This window comes from Ictalurus punctatus, chromosome 14 (assembly GCF_001660625.3).
Source record: "Ictalurus punctatus breed USDA103 chromosome 14, Coco_2.0, whole genome shotgun sequence".
Taxonomy (NCBI): Eukaryota; Metazoa; Chordata; class Actinopteri; order Siluriformes; family Ictaluridae; genus Ictalurus; species Ictalurus punctatus.
Genome location: NC_030429.2, coordinates 20,422,095 through 20,440,085, shown reverse-complemented (window position 1 = coordinate 20,440,085; position 17,991 = coordinate 20,422,095). Strand labels below are relative to the sequence as shown.

Here is a 17,991-nt window from a genome sequence, read left to right as displayed (position 1 = left end):
TCTTTTTTCTTTCTTTCATATAAATTTTTCCATTGTAACTAATTTGAATCTGCAATGTTTTTTGTTTCCAGGGCAAAAATGTGGGCATTTGGGAAGTGGAAACCAAGACAACCTTGAGGCTACTGGAACAGCATTTCTTACTGCCCCAGAACGTCTGAGAAGGTCAGACCCCACTCCGGCACGCTTGGGCCGTTGGCAATAAGATGTCCCTAAGTAGTGGCACTGCAGGCGGGAAAGGTGTGGACTCAAATGCGGTGGACACTTACGACAGCGGAGATGAGTGGGACATTGGAGTTGGCAATCTGATCATCGACCTTGACGCCGACCTAGAGAAGGACAAGCTTGAGATGTCTGCCACTAAAGACGGGGGCGGAATGGCTGCACCCCCCAGCGCGGTGGCAGCTTTGCCGGACAATATCAAATTCGTAAGCCCCGTGCCTGCTCAAGGCAAGGATGGTAAGTCTAAGTCTAAACGTAATAAAAACTCAAAGGATACTAGCAAGTCCTCAACCCCGGATGGGGCCAAGAAAGAGTCGCAAGTGCGGACCCCGAGCGAGGGTACAGGGCCGACTACAGGCACAGCTACAGGAGGATTAGCCAGTGCCGGCAAAGGTGCGGATAAAAGTACCAAGACCTCTCGCAACGTTTCAAGTGGAAAGAAGGACAAAGATGGAGGAACCGGGAAAAATAAAAAGGACAAATCTGAAGGAGTAGCAACTGGAAATGTGACCACAGACAAGGACACAGCAGCTCCAGTTTTAACCTTAGGACCATCCCGCAATACCCCGTTTGAAGGACGGCAAAACTCAGACCTAACCTGTGCTGAACAAATTGGGAATATTGCCATTGATGCTGCTGGAATAGTTCCTCCTTTGACTATTAAAAGTGAACCCGAAGAGATGGAGAACACCGACTGTAGGAGCTTGAAGAAAGTAAAGAGTGAAAAGGTGAGTACGGTGGCGTTTCCGAGCCGACTTACAGCCGCGTTTATATCTCGTTGCCTTTCGGTGATTTCTGTATTGAGGACGCCATTGGGATGAATCCAGCGTTTCTCAACAAGCAAAAAAATCGCTTGCATTCTGGATAAATTCACTTTATTAGATAATTACGGTATAAAATGACTACTTATCTGGGTGGTCTACTGGCAGTAAAGCAGTGGGAGCCCTCACGAGCAACCAGATATCACCGTCTGCATTTTGTACTGTAAAGAACCTTACGCAGAACTCAAGCGTCCAGTATCGAGTTGGGGCGAGACCAACATAAACTCCACTCTAGCCTCATTGCTGATTGTTGTTCTGAGCCATTGTAGAGATATTCACGATATGTTTCTTATGTCTGTTAATGACTGAGATTCTATTGTCAAGGTGAATTTGGGTAAATGTGTTGACATTCATCAGCACATACAAGAGTGCACAGGATTTCGCAGCGTTTTAGGGGGGTTTTTTTGTGGTCGTTGCGGCCAAAAATGCTCGTTTACTGCAGCTTTTTTCAAAATTTGCGATGCAACTAGTGTGTTTTGTTTGTTTGCGAAAAACTACTCGAATTTGCAAAATTGCACTCGCACACAATTCTTTTGCACGGGCTTTCACAGTGGCATTTGTTGGTAAGTGAGACCTTTTAGCTCTTCTCGTGTTCGCCACACATGGATCAAAGAGGGATCTGGCTGAATGCGAGTTGCGATGACGTCACACGACGCGCCTTGGCCTGAATCTCCGGAGAATCTGCGGTAAATTTTGAAGCATTGCAAGGTCTTCCGAATATTGCGAAGTATCGCTCGATTTTGCGTAATCCTGGAGGGACTGGCATCCCAAGGCGTGGCTACGAGCTTGAAGTTTCCTCTGTGATTGGGAGAATTATGTTGCGGGGTCATCCTTAAAATAAATAAATAAATAAATAAAAGAACTCCTCTCGCTTTTCTCTCGAGATTTCGCCGTCTGTTGAAACACTACATTATGATTAATTATTAATAGCTCGATTTATTCATTTAACAGTCCAGAATTGGCTCATTGGCATGCATAACAAAAAGCCCTACTGTTATTCACGCATCAGGTGGTGTGATTAAAAATGATTTCTTGACATTATAATCCGATATGGATCCAGCGTTTATTGACTCATAAAAATGGAGGATTTATGAAAGAGCCTGATCCTGTTCATCTAAGAAAGGGCTACGTGTACGAGACCAACAGAACAACCACATTTCTAAAGATTCAGAACAGGTCCCAACTGCTGTAGCGATCAAAACCCGGATCCTTTACTATGTGTTGGATTTTTTTTTTCTCCCTCTCTCTTTTGTCCCAACAGCAGCTTTCTTTGCAAATGCCTTTGTTATTTTTTTTATGTCAGGCAGTGGGAGTTTTCTCCCCTTGAGGCGACCGTTGTCTATTACACATAATTATTGGCTCTGCGTCTCCTCAGTATTCCAACAACATATTGCAACATTCTGCATGTGAGCCAGAACAGTGTTTTTATTTATTTATTTATTTATTTATTTATTTATTTATTTATTTCCCATCCTGTGCTAGTTTAACTCCTAGTATGTTGTCGCATTAGTGTGTGATGCAGCTAAGCAACATTATCTATGTTTCCATCCACGTATTTTCATGCGACTTTTGGGATATCTCGTAAAAAATTTATTTATTTATTTATTTTTTAAAGGGTGGATGGAAACACCAGATTCACGCGAATAAAATCTTCAAAATGTGCATTAAAAAAAAAACTTATGAGGCAGATCGTTTTTTTGGATTCGATAAGAAGACTTGCGCACAATCTACGATTGAAACACCTTTACTGGATAAACTCCTTGATGCGCTTAAAAAAAGAAAGTCATGTGACTTTTTGTCTCAGCAAATCATGTGATTGGATATTCAGCGCATGTGGCCAGCTTGTACAGCGCAACTGCAATGTGTTTTTTTTTTTTTTTTTTTTTTTTTTTCTTTCTTTTTGGGTCTTCATAACTGGACTAAGCAGCGGACCGATCTCGTTGCACAGCATCTCGAATGTCGATTTTGTCATTCTGAAATGCCGGTCATCAAAATGATTTGGTAGAATTACCTCCTAGAACTGTCTCACGCGATTCCGTTCCCAAATATCGGGCATCCGAAAACCAGTGAATTCTGAATCGAATCGATTCGCATGTCAACCCAAAGATTCACACTGCTATTTATAATATTGGGGGGGGGGGTACAGTGGCTTCCCCAGTTAAGACAACATCCGTTTGTCTTGACGCTCTGCAGCAGTTTTCCCGGAAGTGGCGATTTCGTCGTCTTCAACACGTGGGCTGGAAACGGCGCTTTATTTGCGAATGTTCAAATGTCCCACTTCAGCCGTCATAATGGAGCGAAGATATCTCTCTACCAGATTTTCTGAATGATGATGGATCGTAAACGACAGATGTGCATGCCAAAATAAGGATAAGCTTAAGAAGTCTTCCAGGAAGAACGGCAGCTGTTTTTCAGATGTGGAATACTAGTTGACAATTTATAGTAAAGACTTAATCCATCAACCGTGTTGCATGCTTGGGATGGTGTTAAAACCAGTTAATTAGTGCAGTGTGGAGCCGTTTTCCAAACACACACACACACACACACACACAAAATCCCCGTTTGAATCTTTTACTGTTTGTTGTTGTTGTGTTTTCTTTTGTGTTGTTTTTTTCCCCCAGTCACGCTCTATGAGGCTTTAGTGATTTGCAGTGAAACCGGTGCCAAGTCTCAAGTTTTGTTCATTAAGGGAATTTGTATGATCTAGAATGCTAGCCAAGGCTTCTTGGTGTATGATCAGCAGTTAATCCTGGATTTGCTTTTTGGCTACCAAACCCGCTTCCCTATGAGAACTGCTGAAAGGTAATGTTTCTGTACTTCTGCTCCATTTGCTTTTCACTGACGAGTCAAAGAAGGTGCAGAGAGAGATTTACTGCCTCAGAAAACAAAAAGGTTCTTCTTTTGTTTGATCGATTGGTAAACGGACCTTGCCCTGGACTGAGGATACGGCCATGCCTTCCTTTGTTTGACTTTTCCGTTCCATGTTTAGTTTTAGTTTTATTTGGAGCTTTCCATCTGCATGTTTTAATGATATGACTGTCATGTGTGCCAGTTCTGTGTAATAACGTTAGGCTCAAGAGCCTGGATATCAGTTGCTTGTGAGTTTGGTGTAGCTCTCATCCCAAAGCAATGTGTGCAGCCAGTGGTCCAGCTGAATGGTCAATAGAGAGGACAGCCATTCCCCTGAGTAAAACCGTCCTTACATCCTTTTGCTCCCAGTATTCTCCATTCACAGCTGCCTCTGACTGCCGCTATTCGCTTCCAAATCATTCCTTGCAGAAGCACAGGGGCTTTGTTCAGAAGGGCATTGGAGGTAGCGTGGAAGCAGATGAAATGAAAACATTTCAGTCTCTTCCCAGTGTCACGCTCCCGAAAGAAACGCACCTGGAAGCGCGAGCGGATGCTATCGAGTGACGGACGGGAACCAGACCTGCTTTTCAGCCCTCTCTAAAGTGGTTTATGGTTTCCGTGTCCCACGGTGCAGCCAGATCGGAGTGGGCTGTCGGCGAGGCCGCTTTCTCTCCCCACAGAAACCTCACTCACTCGGGCCGTGCCGGAATGTGAGACCGCCGGGTCACGCCGGGATCCTCTGCCAGACTGGCATCGGCAAACATGGCACACGGCGTGCACATTTTCCATCAGAATAACACTGGATACTTTCATGCTCAGTCCTGTTTCTTATCTGTGGTACAGAGCCTTGAATTGGGTGGCGATGCGGTATTCTAACTGAGGTTAGAAAAGAAAAGAAAGCTAAGGACTGTTTCTTTCTCTCTCTCTCTCTCTCTCTCATTCTCTCTCTCTCTCTCTCTCTCTCTCTCTCTCTCTCTCTCTCTCTCTGTAAGGCCAAATATTGTGTTTGGGGGTAAGCCACTCATATATATTCTGCTGATATAGTGTATGTGTGTGTGTATATATATATATATATATATATATATATATATATATATATATATATATATATATATATATATATATATATATATATATATATATATATATATATATATATACACACACACACACACACACACACACAAATATATATATACTATAATTATATATATATGAAATATATAAATATTATTTTCATTTATTTAAATTTTTTATGTGTATATTTTATTTCGTGTCACTTCGAGTACAGCCGAGGTTCTTCCTGTAGATTCAGCTTTTGTTAGAATCTTGGAGCGTAAATCTAACAGATGATCAGAATATCTTAGATAGTGACAGGCTTGCGCCATTTTAACTGGCGAGTTCTAGACATTTCCATTTGTCCTCTCCGATTGCAAACTAATGCTGCAGGATTTCCACAGAGTAAACAAGCCTCCATTGTGGTTGCAGGCTCAGTTCCATACTGAATGGAAGCCATTGAAGTGCGTGCAGTTCTTTAAGTGGTAGCTGCTTCCTTTGAAATGAGCTGGTGGATAATTGAGAGCATGGATGAATAGTTCAAGGATCTGCCAATTCTTTTTGCAGTGTCGCTCACCCCCCCCCACCGCCTTTTTTTTTTTTCTTCTCTTCTTCTTCTTCTTTCTCCCATCAACGTTTACCATCTCCATCAGGATTTATAGCATTTGGGTTATAAACTGCTTTGGACGATTTTGAAAAATCAAAATGTAGCTCATGCGAGTTATTTTGAGACACCCTAAAGACATGCGCTGATCTAGTAGGAGGTAGTACGAAAGGATTTTTATTTGGGCACCACTGCACGCATCCACATGAGGAAATGTCAGGCTCGGGTAATAAATCTAACGGCTAATAATCCATTCTCAAATACGAAAAAAACACTAGGCAGTCGTCAGAGGGAATATGATGTACATATCCATCCAAGTTTATCCTTTTATATATATATATATATATATATATATATATATATATATATATATATATATATATATATATATATATATATATATATAAAACCTCGTTGTGAAAATTCATAGTTGTATTTCAAAGGCTAAAACAAAGTAACGGCCGATGTCAGTAGTTTTTAGTTTTTCCGTCTTCTGGAGCGTTCCGGGTTTTGTCTGTGTAATGACGTTTCAAGATCATCTTGATGTGCCCTGCGTTCCTGGTATAGCAATTCGAACTGTACCAGAAACTAAAACATTTGAAAACATCCATCTATCCATCCTTTTTCCATGCCGTCTATCTTACACAGGGTCACGGGGAGTGTGTGGACTAACCCGGGGAACTCTGGGCACAAGGCGGGGGACGCCCTGGAATGGGCGCCAACCCATGGCTGGGCACGGCACAGTCACGCACACACATCCACGTACACTATGAACAATCTGGAAACACCAGGCAGCTTACAACGTACGTCTTTGGGCTGGCGGAGGAAAGCGGAGTACCCCCTCCCGTAGCGCTTAACAAAAACACACAAACTCTGGGTGGTTGCAGGATTCGAACCCCTGACCCTGGAGGTGCGAGGCAGAATAACATCACACATGTTATTTTTATATGTTACAAGCATACCTACGTGTCTGAATCCTAGTCGAACATAGTTTTTCCATCAGTAGTTCACGCTGGACGTAAACGAGCAGACCAAGTCATGACCAGTTCTTGTGCCGCTGATTGACGGGCGTCGCTAGCTTTGTAGTGAAGCTGGACGGCGATCCAGGAAATTCTTGTCAAAGCACTGAAGGTGCACTGTGTGTGGAAATGTTTAACTGTCCAACATCTGGCTCTCGGCTTGACCTAAAGCGAGCTGGCTCTAATCCACACCCTGCTAGTCCTCGTTGCTAGCTCAAATGAGGAATTAGCTGCCATTGTGTGCAGCCCAGTGGATTTGCCAAGTGGCAGTGAATAATGTCTTACCTGATTAAGCTGAGTGAAAAGTCTGGAACACAATAATGCCGGAGATTGAATGTCTTGTGCTTCTGAAAAGCCGTGATATCTTTCAGTGGCTGTTATTGTTGTATTGTGATGGGGATTACCATGGCATGCTTAGACACAATTCAAATGGAAAGTGTTTAACCATTTTGTTAAATCATTAGCTGTTTGTTTGTTTGTTTGTTTGTTTGTTTGTTTTCTCGAGTCTTTGTGTCATTGCTCAAACTGATCATTTTAGTGACCAGACCCCCCTCCCCTTACAAAAACCTGTATTGTATTGTTGCTTTCTTCAAGTCATCTCACACAGGCACGGGCATGCCTACCCTCATCTTCTAAAAGGAACCAGATAACCGATACCGCCGTCTATTTTTTTCTTTTTCTTTTCACCTCTCCAGCTTGTCCTCAAGGATTCGGTAGCCTAGAAGATTCCATTTTTCTCATATTTCCAAAGACTTAATTATTTGAAGGAATGGGTTCCCAGGGGTAAGCTTTGTATCACAGCCTCTTAGGAGGCTCGGCAAACCAATAGCTTGGCATAATCCCGGCTGACATGCGGCAACAAGATTAGCTTTCTATTTATCACGGTGTGGTTTGGGAGAGTTTCGGGATCATCAGATAGCAGCCCTGCGTTCCGGGTTCAGCTTTGGGTTCTGGTCCAAAACCCGTCCTTCGTTCCTTATTTCCGGTTACCTTAACAGTGTGCAGATTGTCTTTAAGGTAGATTGTTGGATTTGTGTCATAGTTCAGTACAAGTAAATTCTGAAAAATTATTATTTAGTCCGTACAGGGTCTCTCTGGGGTTTTTTTTTTTTTTTGTGGTTGTTGCGGTCAAAAATGTTTGATTTTGCTGCGGATTTTTTCAAAATCTGCGATGTAGTTTGCGGAGGTTTTTGTGGGGGGGTTTTCCCCCCGGAAAACTACTCGAATTGGCAAAATTGCAACTGCGTGAAATTGTTTCGCGCGGTGTTTCTCAGTGATGTTTGTTGTTAAACGAGACGTTTTGGATGTACTCGTGGTCGACGCACGTGAGTCGAAGGGTGCTTTGGCTGGTCACATGACGCACCGTGGCCCGAATCTGCGGAAAATCTGCAGGAAAAAAAGAGAAGATTTTCCTCGATTGTGTTCGTTTCTGCCATCGCAAAATCCTGGATGGACCGATCTGATTATTATAAGCATTATTTAACCGTTTGGATCTGTCGCTATGCCGCCATGCGTCGAGGGGCGGAGCCGTGATGTTTTCGAGTTGTGCGTCTGCCCGAGATTTCTGCTAGCATGGTATCTCAAGAAGGGAGTGGTTTGAATATTTCTAAGATTTATATGACGATATTATTTTAACCAGCAGATGAATTGATTTTGGAATCGATCTAGACAGGGTCAAGGTCACAGTAAGGTCAAACGTCATCCTTCCTGTTAGTCATACAGAGACGGTCATGTTCAGGAACCCGAGGCCGATTTTCTGGCTGTCCGAGATTCTTGCCACCGGACCATCCGAGCGTTCGTCCGTGCTTCCGTCCGTCCTGATCGGGAAAAAACGTCAGCAGCGAGAACATCTCGGTCAGTTCTTCAGTTTGAGATGAGACACGCCTTTGGGGCCTTTCACACTGAGCACGATTACGCGATGTGAACGTTGTCTCCGCCACGTCTCCTACCTATGATACGTCAGACAGACACGTGCCGGAACCTTCAGTCGGAGTTCGAGCCACTTCTCAGTTGCTGTTTGTTTGTTTTTACATTCATTCTGATATTTTCCCCTTAATGCTTCAGTACGTTCGTTCGGCTTAACCCGCGCCGCAAGAACACCTAGCGCTGGCGATTACGTTGTACAATATGGACCTGCAGGTCTAGTGTAGTCTGTAAAGTCAAATTTCCGTGTTATGTAATAATCATCCACTGTATGTTGGTGTGCCGGATTAGTTTCTGCAGGTGTGTGTGTGATGCGCAGCTGCGAGTGATCGATGAGACTGAAGAGGTAGCGGGAGTACGTGTGTTAGCGTGTGAGGTGTCGAGGTTTTTAGTTCGGTGGCTTGCCGGGGGGATGGGGATTGATGACTCTGTCTTTCTTTCTCACCGAAAAGAGTCCAGAATCGACTCGCTTTGCGTCGCACACAGAGTCGGCGCGTCCTTGCGGACGAATCCACGTCGAGTTAAAACGAGCGAGGGAACGGGGGAAGGTAACGACGAGGGCATCGCGTAGCCATCGTCAGCGATGACTTTTATGTTTACGTTCTCGTCCGTTTCCTCCCAAGCACGCTTTAAAGAGGATCTCGGCAATTGCGAATGGACGATGTTTCCCATTCGGTGTTAAATCTCGTCGAGGATCTGTTGTCATACCGTAGTGCTGTAAAGAATGTACCGAGGGGGTGAGGGAGATGAAATGGTGGTAGTTGTTGCCCCCCCGCGAGCTCTTACAATGAGTGAGGTATTGGGCAGGGCAAGCCGGTTGTGCATGAGCATAAAAGGGCAGCTTCCAGCATGGCTCCGATGAATGGTGAGGACAGGGGCATGCCTGATAGGCCTATAAAAGCGATCACAGGACTGAGAAACAAAGCCCTTTCATGGCTGCCTCGGTCTCCCCTCCCTCTGCCTTTCTATCCCTCTCCTTCTCCCTCCCTGTGTCTCTCTCAGCACTGGCTGTAAGCTGTGTGTCTGGATGGCTGTGGAGTTCACGGTGGGGGAGGGTAGAAAAGAGAGAGAGAGAGCGCACTAGGGGAAGAGGAGAAAGCGAACGAGGGAGGGACGGGGGGGGGGGAGTTAGCTGGCATTGCTAATTCAAGCCATGAAAGCCCGGTTTGCAGTCCGAGCAGCTGTGCCCCATTGTCAGCCAGCACGTTTCCAGCGAGCCTCCTTTTCGTGTCTCAATGCGCGAGTAGTGGGGGGGGGGGGCAGAAGAGAGGGGGAGGGGAGGACAGGAGAACAGAGGGACACACCACCAGCACTGCAGGAAGAGAGCAGAAATGAGGGGAGGGTAAGATCAGGCTGATGTTAGTGTGGGTTTCTACACGATGGGCCTGTGATGGGGAAAAAATGGGCAGGGGATATTCCCCTAACCCCCCCACCCACACCCCCCACCCATTATTGTCGTTACCGTCGTAATGCCACTTAGAGTATAGTGTGTGTGTGTGTGCGCGCCTAGTGAATGATGATCATGTTGCAACATGGGAGGATATGGAAGATGGCTGGAAGGAGAGTTTAAGGGCATGGGAGTTTAAGCGTTTGAGATATTTGAGGATCTAGAAGAGTTCAGGTTGCCTGAATTTATTTATTTATTTCTTTAGTGTCCTAATCTGACATACAGGATTCTCACAGATAAAGTGATGTACAGAGATAGCCCACAGAAAACGGCACAAGAGAAGTTAAATGGGAGACTGAACGCTATTTAGGTTGCTAATTGGGCTGCACCAAAAAAAAAAAAAAAAAAAAAAACGCTTATTAAAATCTCGATGTCCGTTCATTTCTCAGTGCAGTTTGATTCAACAAAGGCAGTTCTGCAGCTTTTGAACTTAGGCAAGTGCTTCATAAAGAATAAGCTCCACCCCCCCCACCCCTTTATACACTGCGATTAATGAACACGCACCTAAAGAAGAGGAGGAAGAAGAGGAAGAGCAGAAACAATGTCGGAAAAACTGTGAGTGAATATTTATTTATTTATTTGTCTATTTATTTATTTATTTATTTATTTAAATGACCCAAATTGTAGCATGAAGAAACAAAATGTGTCCTAACACAAATGTTTAATGTTATGTACCGAATACTAAACTCCGAGTTTCTAGGCAGCCGATGAGCGATTATATGAATCTGATGAATGGGGTAAGTGAGCGAGTCTTGCGTGGGCCTTTGCTCCCTCCCTGTGTGTCACAAACACGAGAAGCACATGCTGTGTGAATAAAACAACAAAAAAAAACACAGCTCGCACATGCCGTGTGAATTAGTAACCCGCTACTAAATGGTGGTGACAAACTTGTGTAAAAAAATATATATATATGTATGTAAAAAGTGGGACTACAAATAGTACTTAAAAGATAACGGAAAATCAGGACTTTTAAGAGGAAAAGCTTTAAGAAGAGAAAAAAAAAGGAACATTTTATTGAAATTAAATAAAAAAAACATTTTTTGGATAGGATTAAAACAGAAACTGTAGGTTCCCTGTCACCAAACTATCTGAGTGAAGGACGCGCCCGAGTCTCCGTCTGTGGAGTTCAATCTGTGCCGAAAGTGTTGAGCGTAAGTTTTCAAGATACGAACAAAAATTAAAACGCGGTCTTCAATTAAGCACCATTGTTTGTTTTCCAAGCTTCTTTGCACTAATTTATGAGCGCACTGCCAGAGTTTTCCTTTACGCTCCGCAGGTTTACGTTCGCCATTCAGGCTCTCGTGTGGGCGGGGCTTAACAGCGAGTTCTCTCATTGGATGGTGAGATCCGGCTCGACAGCTCCCTGACCAGGAAGTGAAGAGTTCAGTGTGGTGAATTTTGGAGCGCGTCCTGAATGCGGTTCTCCGTATAGTTATCGTGTTTGTACTTTGTAGTGGAAGTGACTCACTCACTCAGTCAGTGTATTAGTTCGTGATTAATATTTGAGGTTTGGGGCGTCTCATACCATAAAAATTCTATTTATTTATTTATTTATTTATTTATTTTGAGATGAGCTCTCAGGAACTGCACGCAGCGTCATCGTTGTCGGCATCCTCCTCCTTCTCAGCTGCGCACTCGACCCGACGAGCCAAATCTCAGTAGCCGATGAGAGTAAATCCCTGTTAAGCCCCGCCCACACGAGAGGTCTCTGGCGAACGTAAACTTGGGTAAAACTGGCAGCACGCTCATAAACCACGAAAAGGACACTTATAAAACTGTTAATAAAGGAACGCTGTGTATTTAAAAAAACGTCCTTTCTCATTGTATACATTTGTTCGTTTTGAAAAGGAATATTGAATTCCATATCCGTCTCATTAAAAAGGTGGACGCCTTTTATAGCACCAAATTTGTTTTGAACAACGTTGTTTGTAACTCTAGTCTGTTTAAAAAGGGGTGTTTGGCTTGTAAACGTTTATAGATGTGGTTACTGTAGTCGAATATGATCGAGAACCCCCCGAGCCTGTATTGGTTTTCTTCTGGAGCGCTGAGATTTAGGTTCTCGCGGTGTAAACGTGAGCGTAATTCAGAAATACAGACGAGTCATTCAGAAACATCCGCTAGGAGAGCGTAGCTGCCGCAGTACAGTAACGTACGGATTTAACAAGCATGCTGTTCGTTACAAAACTGGTCCGAGAATCGTGATCCGAGTTCCTAGCTTCAAAAAGTCCTGACTCCTGTTTCAGTATGAATCACACAGACTGAGTTGCTAATCAACACACAGCAGTTTAGCCTTCTGTTTCCCCAGCGAAATCATTTCAGAGTTCATTGAGGCCAGGAAGCCTGTGCTCCATTAGAACAAAGCTGTCCCAGTTAGGAGGAGGGGGGGGAAGCCGAACCTTTCCTGGAATGTGTCCTCACTCTTTCTCTCATGCTCTGCTCTCTTCTCCTCTCTTCTCTTCTCCCCCACTGTGCCGAGGTTGTACTCGATCAGCCCTCAGATCCCCATGTCCCCTTTCCACTGCTCATTCACAAGCACCGAGCTTTTCACTCTCCACCATAAATCTTCACTTTTGTTTACACGAATCAATCCATCTAACCCCCGCCCCGTGCTTTTATTCTTTCATTTCTGTCTGACAACTCCTACCCCCACCGTGTCACATGGGCACAGCGCTGTAGTCAGAATGGACAAACTGTTAAACTTGCTCAGCACACACTCTGAATGTGGTCTTGGGGTATTTTAAGCTCAGCGGGCAGACCAGGGAACGCCCATGCTGTCCCGGCTGTAGCTGAAATGAGACGGAGCCGACACGTTCGATCGCTGAATAGACAGGAGACGAAGAAGGGCTGGTACAGTAAACCACATGTCTCGTGGCAGGCATTAACCAGGTACATGGTGCACATTGTATATTTTAGGAATGAGTACAGTTAGTGTAGTGTGTATCCAGATGAAAGCCTATTAGAGGCCTGTAGATTTTCACTAGACAGAGTAAATGTAGAAATGCTACATTCACAGTTCAGTAATGCATACCATTCCATACCATTCCTTATTATTAAATTCCATGCCATTCCATACCATTCCATACCATTCCTTATTATTAAATTCCATGCCATTCCATACCATTCCATACCATTCCTTATTATTAAATTCCATGCCATTCCATACCATTCCTTACCATTCCTTATTATTAAATTCCATGCCATTCCATACCATTCCTTATTATTAAATTCCATACCATTCCTTATTATTAAATTCTATGCCATTCCATACCATTCCCTATTATTAAATTCCATACCATTCCATACCATTCCTTATTATTAAATTCCATACCATTCCATACCATTCCATACCATTCCATACCATTCCTTATTATTAAATTCCATGCCATTCCATACCATTACTTATTATTAAATTCCATGCCATTCCATACCATTCCTTATTATTAAATTCCATACCATTCCATACCATTAAATTCCATTCCATTCCATTAAATTCCATACCATTAAATTCCATTCCATTAAATTCCATGCCATTAAATTCCATACCATGCCATTAAATTCCATTCCATACCATTAAATTCCATTCCATTAAATTCCTTTCCATTCCATTAAATTCCATTCCATTAAATTCCATTCCATGCCATTAAATTCCATTCTATTAAATTCCATGCCATTAAATTCCATACCATGCCCTTAAATTCCATTCCATACCATTAAATTCCATACCATGCCATTAAATTCCATTCCATACCATTAAATTCCATTCCATTAAATTCCATTCCATGCCATTAAATTCCATACCATTAGATTCCATACCATACCATTCCATACCATTTAAATTCCATTCCATGCCATTAAATTCCATTCCATTAAATTCCATTCCATGCCATTAAATTCCATACCATTAGATTCCATACCATACCATTCCATACCATTTAAATTCCATTCCATACCATTAAATACCATTCCATACCATATGGATAAATCGATTACGTAATTATGGTGACAGCATATGGTTTGCAGCGGAATGGCACCCATGTGTTTAATTTTACTTGTAGCTGCTTTAAAGTCTTTCCTGCTGAATGTTCTTCTCTAATGTACAGTCATGTTCACTTAGGATTCCACTGTCAACCAAAAACACCATTCTTAATGTCGACACCTGCTACTTTTCTATCAGACTGTTAAATCTTAGCTTTGGTCAGCTAATTTAGTCTGTGACTAATAAGAGTGTAGAACTATTCGTTAAATGCTGTACGTTCAATAATAGCTTTAATTGTAACGGGAAACGTTCGGAAACGTAGTTTAGCCAGAGCATTAACGCACGCAGCCGGGTTATTCCGAAGAAACGGTGCGGGTCATGTGATGAAAGAAGCGGTGAGTACTGTGAGGAATAGTCGATGTGCGTATCCATACATATAGACCCAGTTTTGACCACATTCCCACTGAGTGTGCAGTCCGTGTAGCCCAGGGCAGAGAATCGCACCAGGGTGCGACATGAAGGCCAGGCTTACGAGGGCTTTTAAATGTACTCCTTTAGATAAGTGAGTCTTTTAGCCTTTTAGGTCCGTGAGATTTATCTTGTTACTTTTTATACCAAGACAAATAGAACAAAACGCGGATATTTTTCCTCCCAAGTCGTCCTGCAGTGTTACTAGTCGTTCTCCGGCTGGACCTTTTATCTGACTTCCTGTGCTGTGGTACTAATAAAAATACACTCAGAATGATTTTCACAGAAATGGTCAATATGGCAAAATACGGTGCGGATTTCTGTTCAAACCTGAAGGGACTTTACAAATACGAGGTATAATGTTTAAGCTCTGACATCCAAAATTGGAGCAGCTCGAAAAGAGTGGATAGAAAAGAGACGGAACGACTTTCCGCTTGGTCATAAAAAGCGCCTTATGAAAGCGCCACTCGTCCTGGAGATACTAGAAAAGTGACGTTCTCAGAACATCGACCCTTAAGGTGATGTGACGTGTTTAAATAGTTCCTGTCAGAAAGTCCGCCAAGGCGTTTAAGGAGACTGCGTTATACTCATGTTTCTGCTGGAGGATAATTAACGAGTGTTCCTGGTCATAAATTTCAACCCAGCCGAACATGTCATTGAAGCTAATAAAGAGTTTGCTCACCGGATAACCACTCACCAAACAAACCACCGATTGTTACGACATTAGCAGCCACTTGGCATGAAATCAAATGCTGTATGTCTAATAATCTCTGCTATTTCCAGTCTACGTGCAGAAATGGACGAGTCTATGGGAATACCGAGCTCGTGCCAGGAAACGTGGTCTGACGTGAGAGTACGCGTATCTACAGACGCGTTATGAATCGAGGGCGGTATCGTATGTAAACGCGTCATCTCCTTCTTTAGCACCAGTTCTCTTTTATGTGTGGTTTTTTTGATGTGGTTCAAAACCTTACGAACCAGTACAGCCCTTCATTTCCTGCAACGGAGAGCTCGCGTGATATCCGCCACTGAACAAGGGCAGGGCAGGCGATGATTTGTCTGAGCGTTATATACAAGACAGTGGCTGACGTCGCCGACGATGCTGACATGTATGTGTCAGTGCTGAGTAACCAATCCCGACCAACAGTGCTGAGGTAGGGAAAGGTCATGCAGGATCAGATAATAGACACCAAGCCAACGCATGCTCTCTTGGTTTAATTAGTGTTTACGCAGTCCGTACAGGAGTCCAATCGATTTTTGCCGCGTCTTTTTTTTTTTTTTTTTTTTTTTTTAATTTGTAATCCAATTTGTGGAGGGTTTTTTTTTTTTTTTTTTTGCGGAAATCGTAATCGCATGAAATTGTTTTGCACGGTCTTTCACAGCGATGTTTGTTGGTAAATGAGACCGTTTACCTGTACCCATGTTCGACGCACGCGCTGAATGCACGTTGTAATCACGTCACATGACGCGTCTTGACCCACATCTGCGCTAATTTCGAAAAATCGCCCTCGTTTCTGCGGTCGCGATGTCGCGAAGGGACTGGTTTACGGACAGTTTGACTGAAGAACAGCTTTGATTCAGCAGCATTTTCATTCAGGCAGCCGTTATATAAAATAGAGCGCCGTTACTCCCTATTATTTACCGTGACCCCTGACCGTAGACGTCGTACCACGTGACTACACGCACGCGCCTGTAGAAAAAGGGGAGGAACAACTTGGGGAAGCTCCGAGTGAACAAGAAGAGAACCTCCCAGCAGACGTACGGGAGTGTCCCCCGGCGTAGCTTACGAAGACGCTGGTTTCCGTTTACCTTTGGCAGGACACGCTGCACTCTTGTCTCCATAATACAGTATGATGATACATTTTCTAGCTTACTCAGCATGTAGGCTCTTGAAGTAGTCGTTCAGAATGCAGACGAGCGTCCACTAGGAAAACTGAAAATACAGTTGAGTGGATGTACATACGGACCAATCTGTGATCGTTGTGACCGATTGGTATGTTTCACACAAAAGAAAAATCCATTACGAATCATGCAGGACTAGACTATATGGTAAGAAGATTTTGCAGTCAGCTGACCATCATACACTCCAGTCTTCCGGGAAAGCTTTCCACTAGAGTTTGGAGCGTGGCTGTGGGAATTTGTGTTCATTCAGCCGCAAGAGCATTAGTGAGGTCTGGGGTGCAGTCGGTGTTCCAGTTCATCCCAAAATTGTTCAGTGGGGTTGAGGTCAGGGTTCTGTGCAGGACACGCGAGTTCTTCCAGTCCAACCTTGGTAAAGCATGTCTTCATAGAGCACGCTTTGTGCGCAGGAGCACGGTCATGCTGGAACATGTTCGAGCCTCGTAGTTCCACTGAAGGGAAATTGTAATGCTACAGTGAACAAAGAAATCGTATGCGGTTGTGTGCTCCCGACTTTGTGGCAACAGTTTGGCAGTGATCGTCAGATATCCACATACTTTTGGCCGTATAGCGAGACAAGGAAGTTCTGAAGAAACCGAACAGACAGCCTGAGGGCACACGTCGACGGGTTAGCAGGTATCTCGTTTGGTCAGCTTGTGTCACTCGGCTGAGGTCCGTGCGGGCGGCGAGACTTGTTTAATGAGAGGATCGCACCGTGGTAACAGAACAGTACGGCTGGGACGGAGTGAACACCGCTCAGAGAAAGGAGCGTGAATCTTTAAGAACAGCTCTTTAGATACGGGTTTCTGCGACAGGTGCGCTTTCCAGTTTTAGCATACGTGACGAGGAAAGCGTGACGCTTCCTGTCAGGGGTACAGGAGTGCAAATTACAGCAAATTACAGGTCCTGGCTGTCACAGGTTTTTTTAAAGGGGGGAAAAAAAGTGTATGGATGTGTGTGCATTTTTGTCAGGTTGCGTGAGGGTAGTGAGAAAACAAGTAAGTCATGGCTATTTTATATTGGCAGTGAAAAACGCATCAGGTTTAAATGTTTAAAACCGAGTACCATCTCCGATTAGGCTGTGTGAAGGCTCGCTCCTATCTCCACTCTCTCAGCAGCGACGAGACCGAAACTTTAGTGCCTCGCGAAAGTTCAGCAAGACGTGAGAAGAGACTCTTACCCTCTCTGCCTCTTTATCTATCTTGTGTGCAGCAGTTCTTTTGAGGCGCTGGTTACACTAAAACCGTCCTCGTCCACACCGCCGTGTTTCAGAAACGCTCTCCGTCCACACTACAGGAGCGAATACGCACGTCACGTGACCATTCATGCACACCGGGCATGCACGTACAAGTGTAAACAGGAAGCTGTCACCGGCAGTGACAATAAACAATGAGCATGATTGCCGGCATTCCACGTAGAGCTTACACCGCTCGAAATGAGATTCGTTGCCGATCGATCTGATCATTGCTCGCGTCTTGCGCATGTAGGCAGCTGCAGTGTTTATGTAAAATACAGAATTGAACTGCACAATGGCTGCTGAGAATGATGACAAAGCCAGCAAAGCTCGCTCACGATCAAGGTAGCGTAACGGTCTTATGGTAGGGGCTTGACGAATCAGGGAATGAAACGCAGTGATACAGAGGACTCAGTCAGGGGGCGAGTGTGGGCGGAGCCACGCCTTCCTTTTCAAAAGTCTTCGCGTTGGTCCG

General features: G+C 43.9%; 1 protein-coding gene across 2 annotated transcripts in view; it reads left to right on the top strand.

Annotated features, from left to right (window-relative positions):
* znf609a (zinc finger protein 609a) overlaps positions 1-17,991 on the top strand; it is a 125,370-nt gene that overhangs the window by 44,989 nt on the left and 62,390 nt on the right. For both annotated transcript variants that reach the window (XM_017485962.3, XM_017485964.3), the window contains exon 2: positions 72-947. In XM_017485962.3, the coding sequence (XP_017341451.1) occupies positions 204-947 (744 nt within the window). In that variant the 5' untranslated portion in view covers positions 72-203. The remainder of the gene's footprint in view (positions 1-71; positions 948-17,991) is intronic.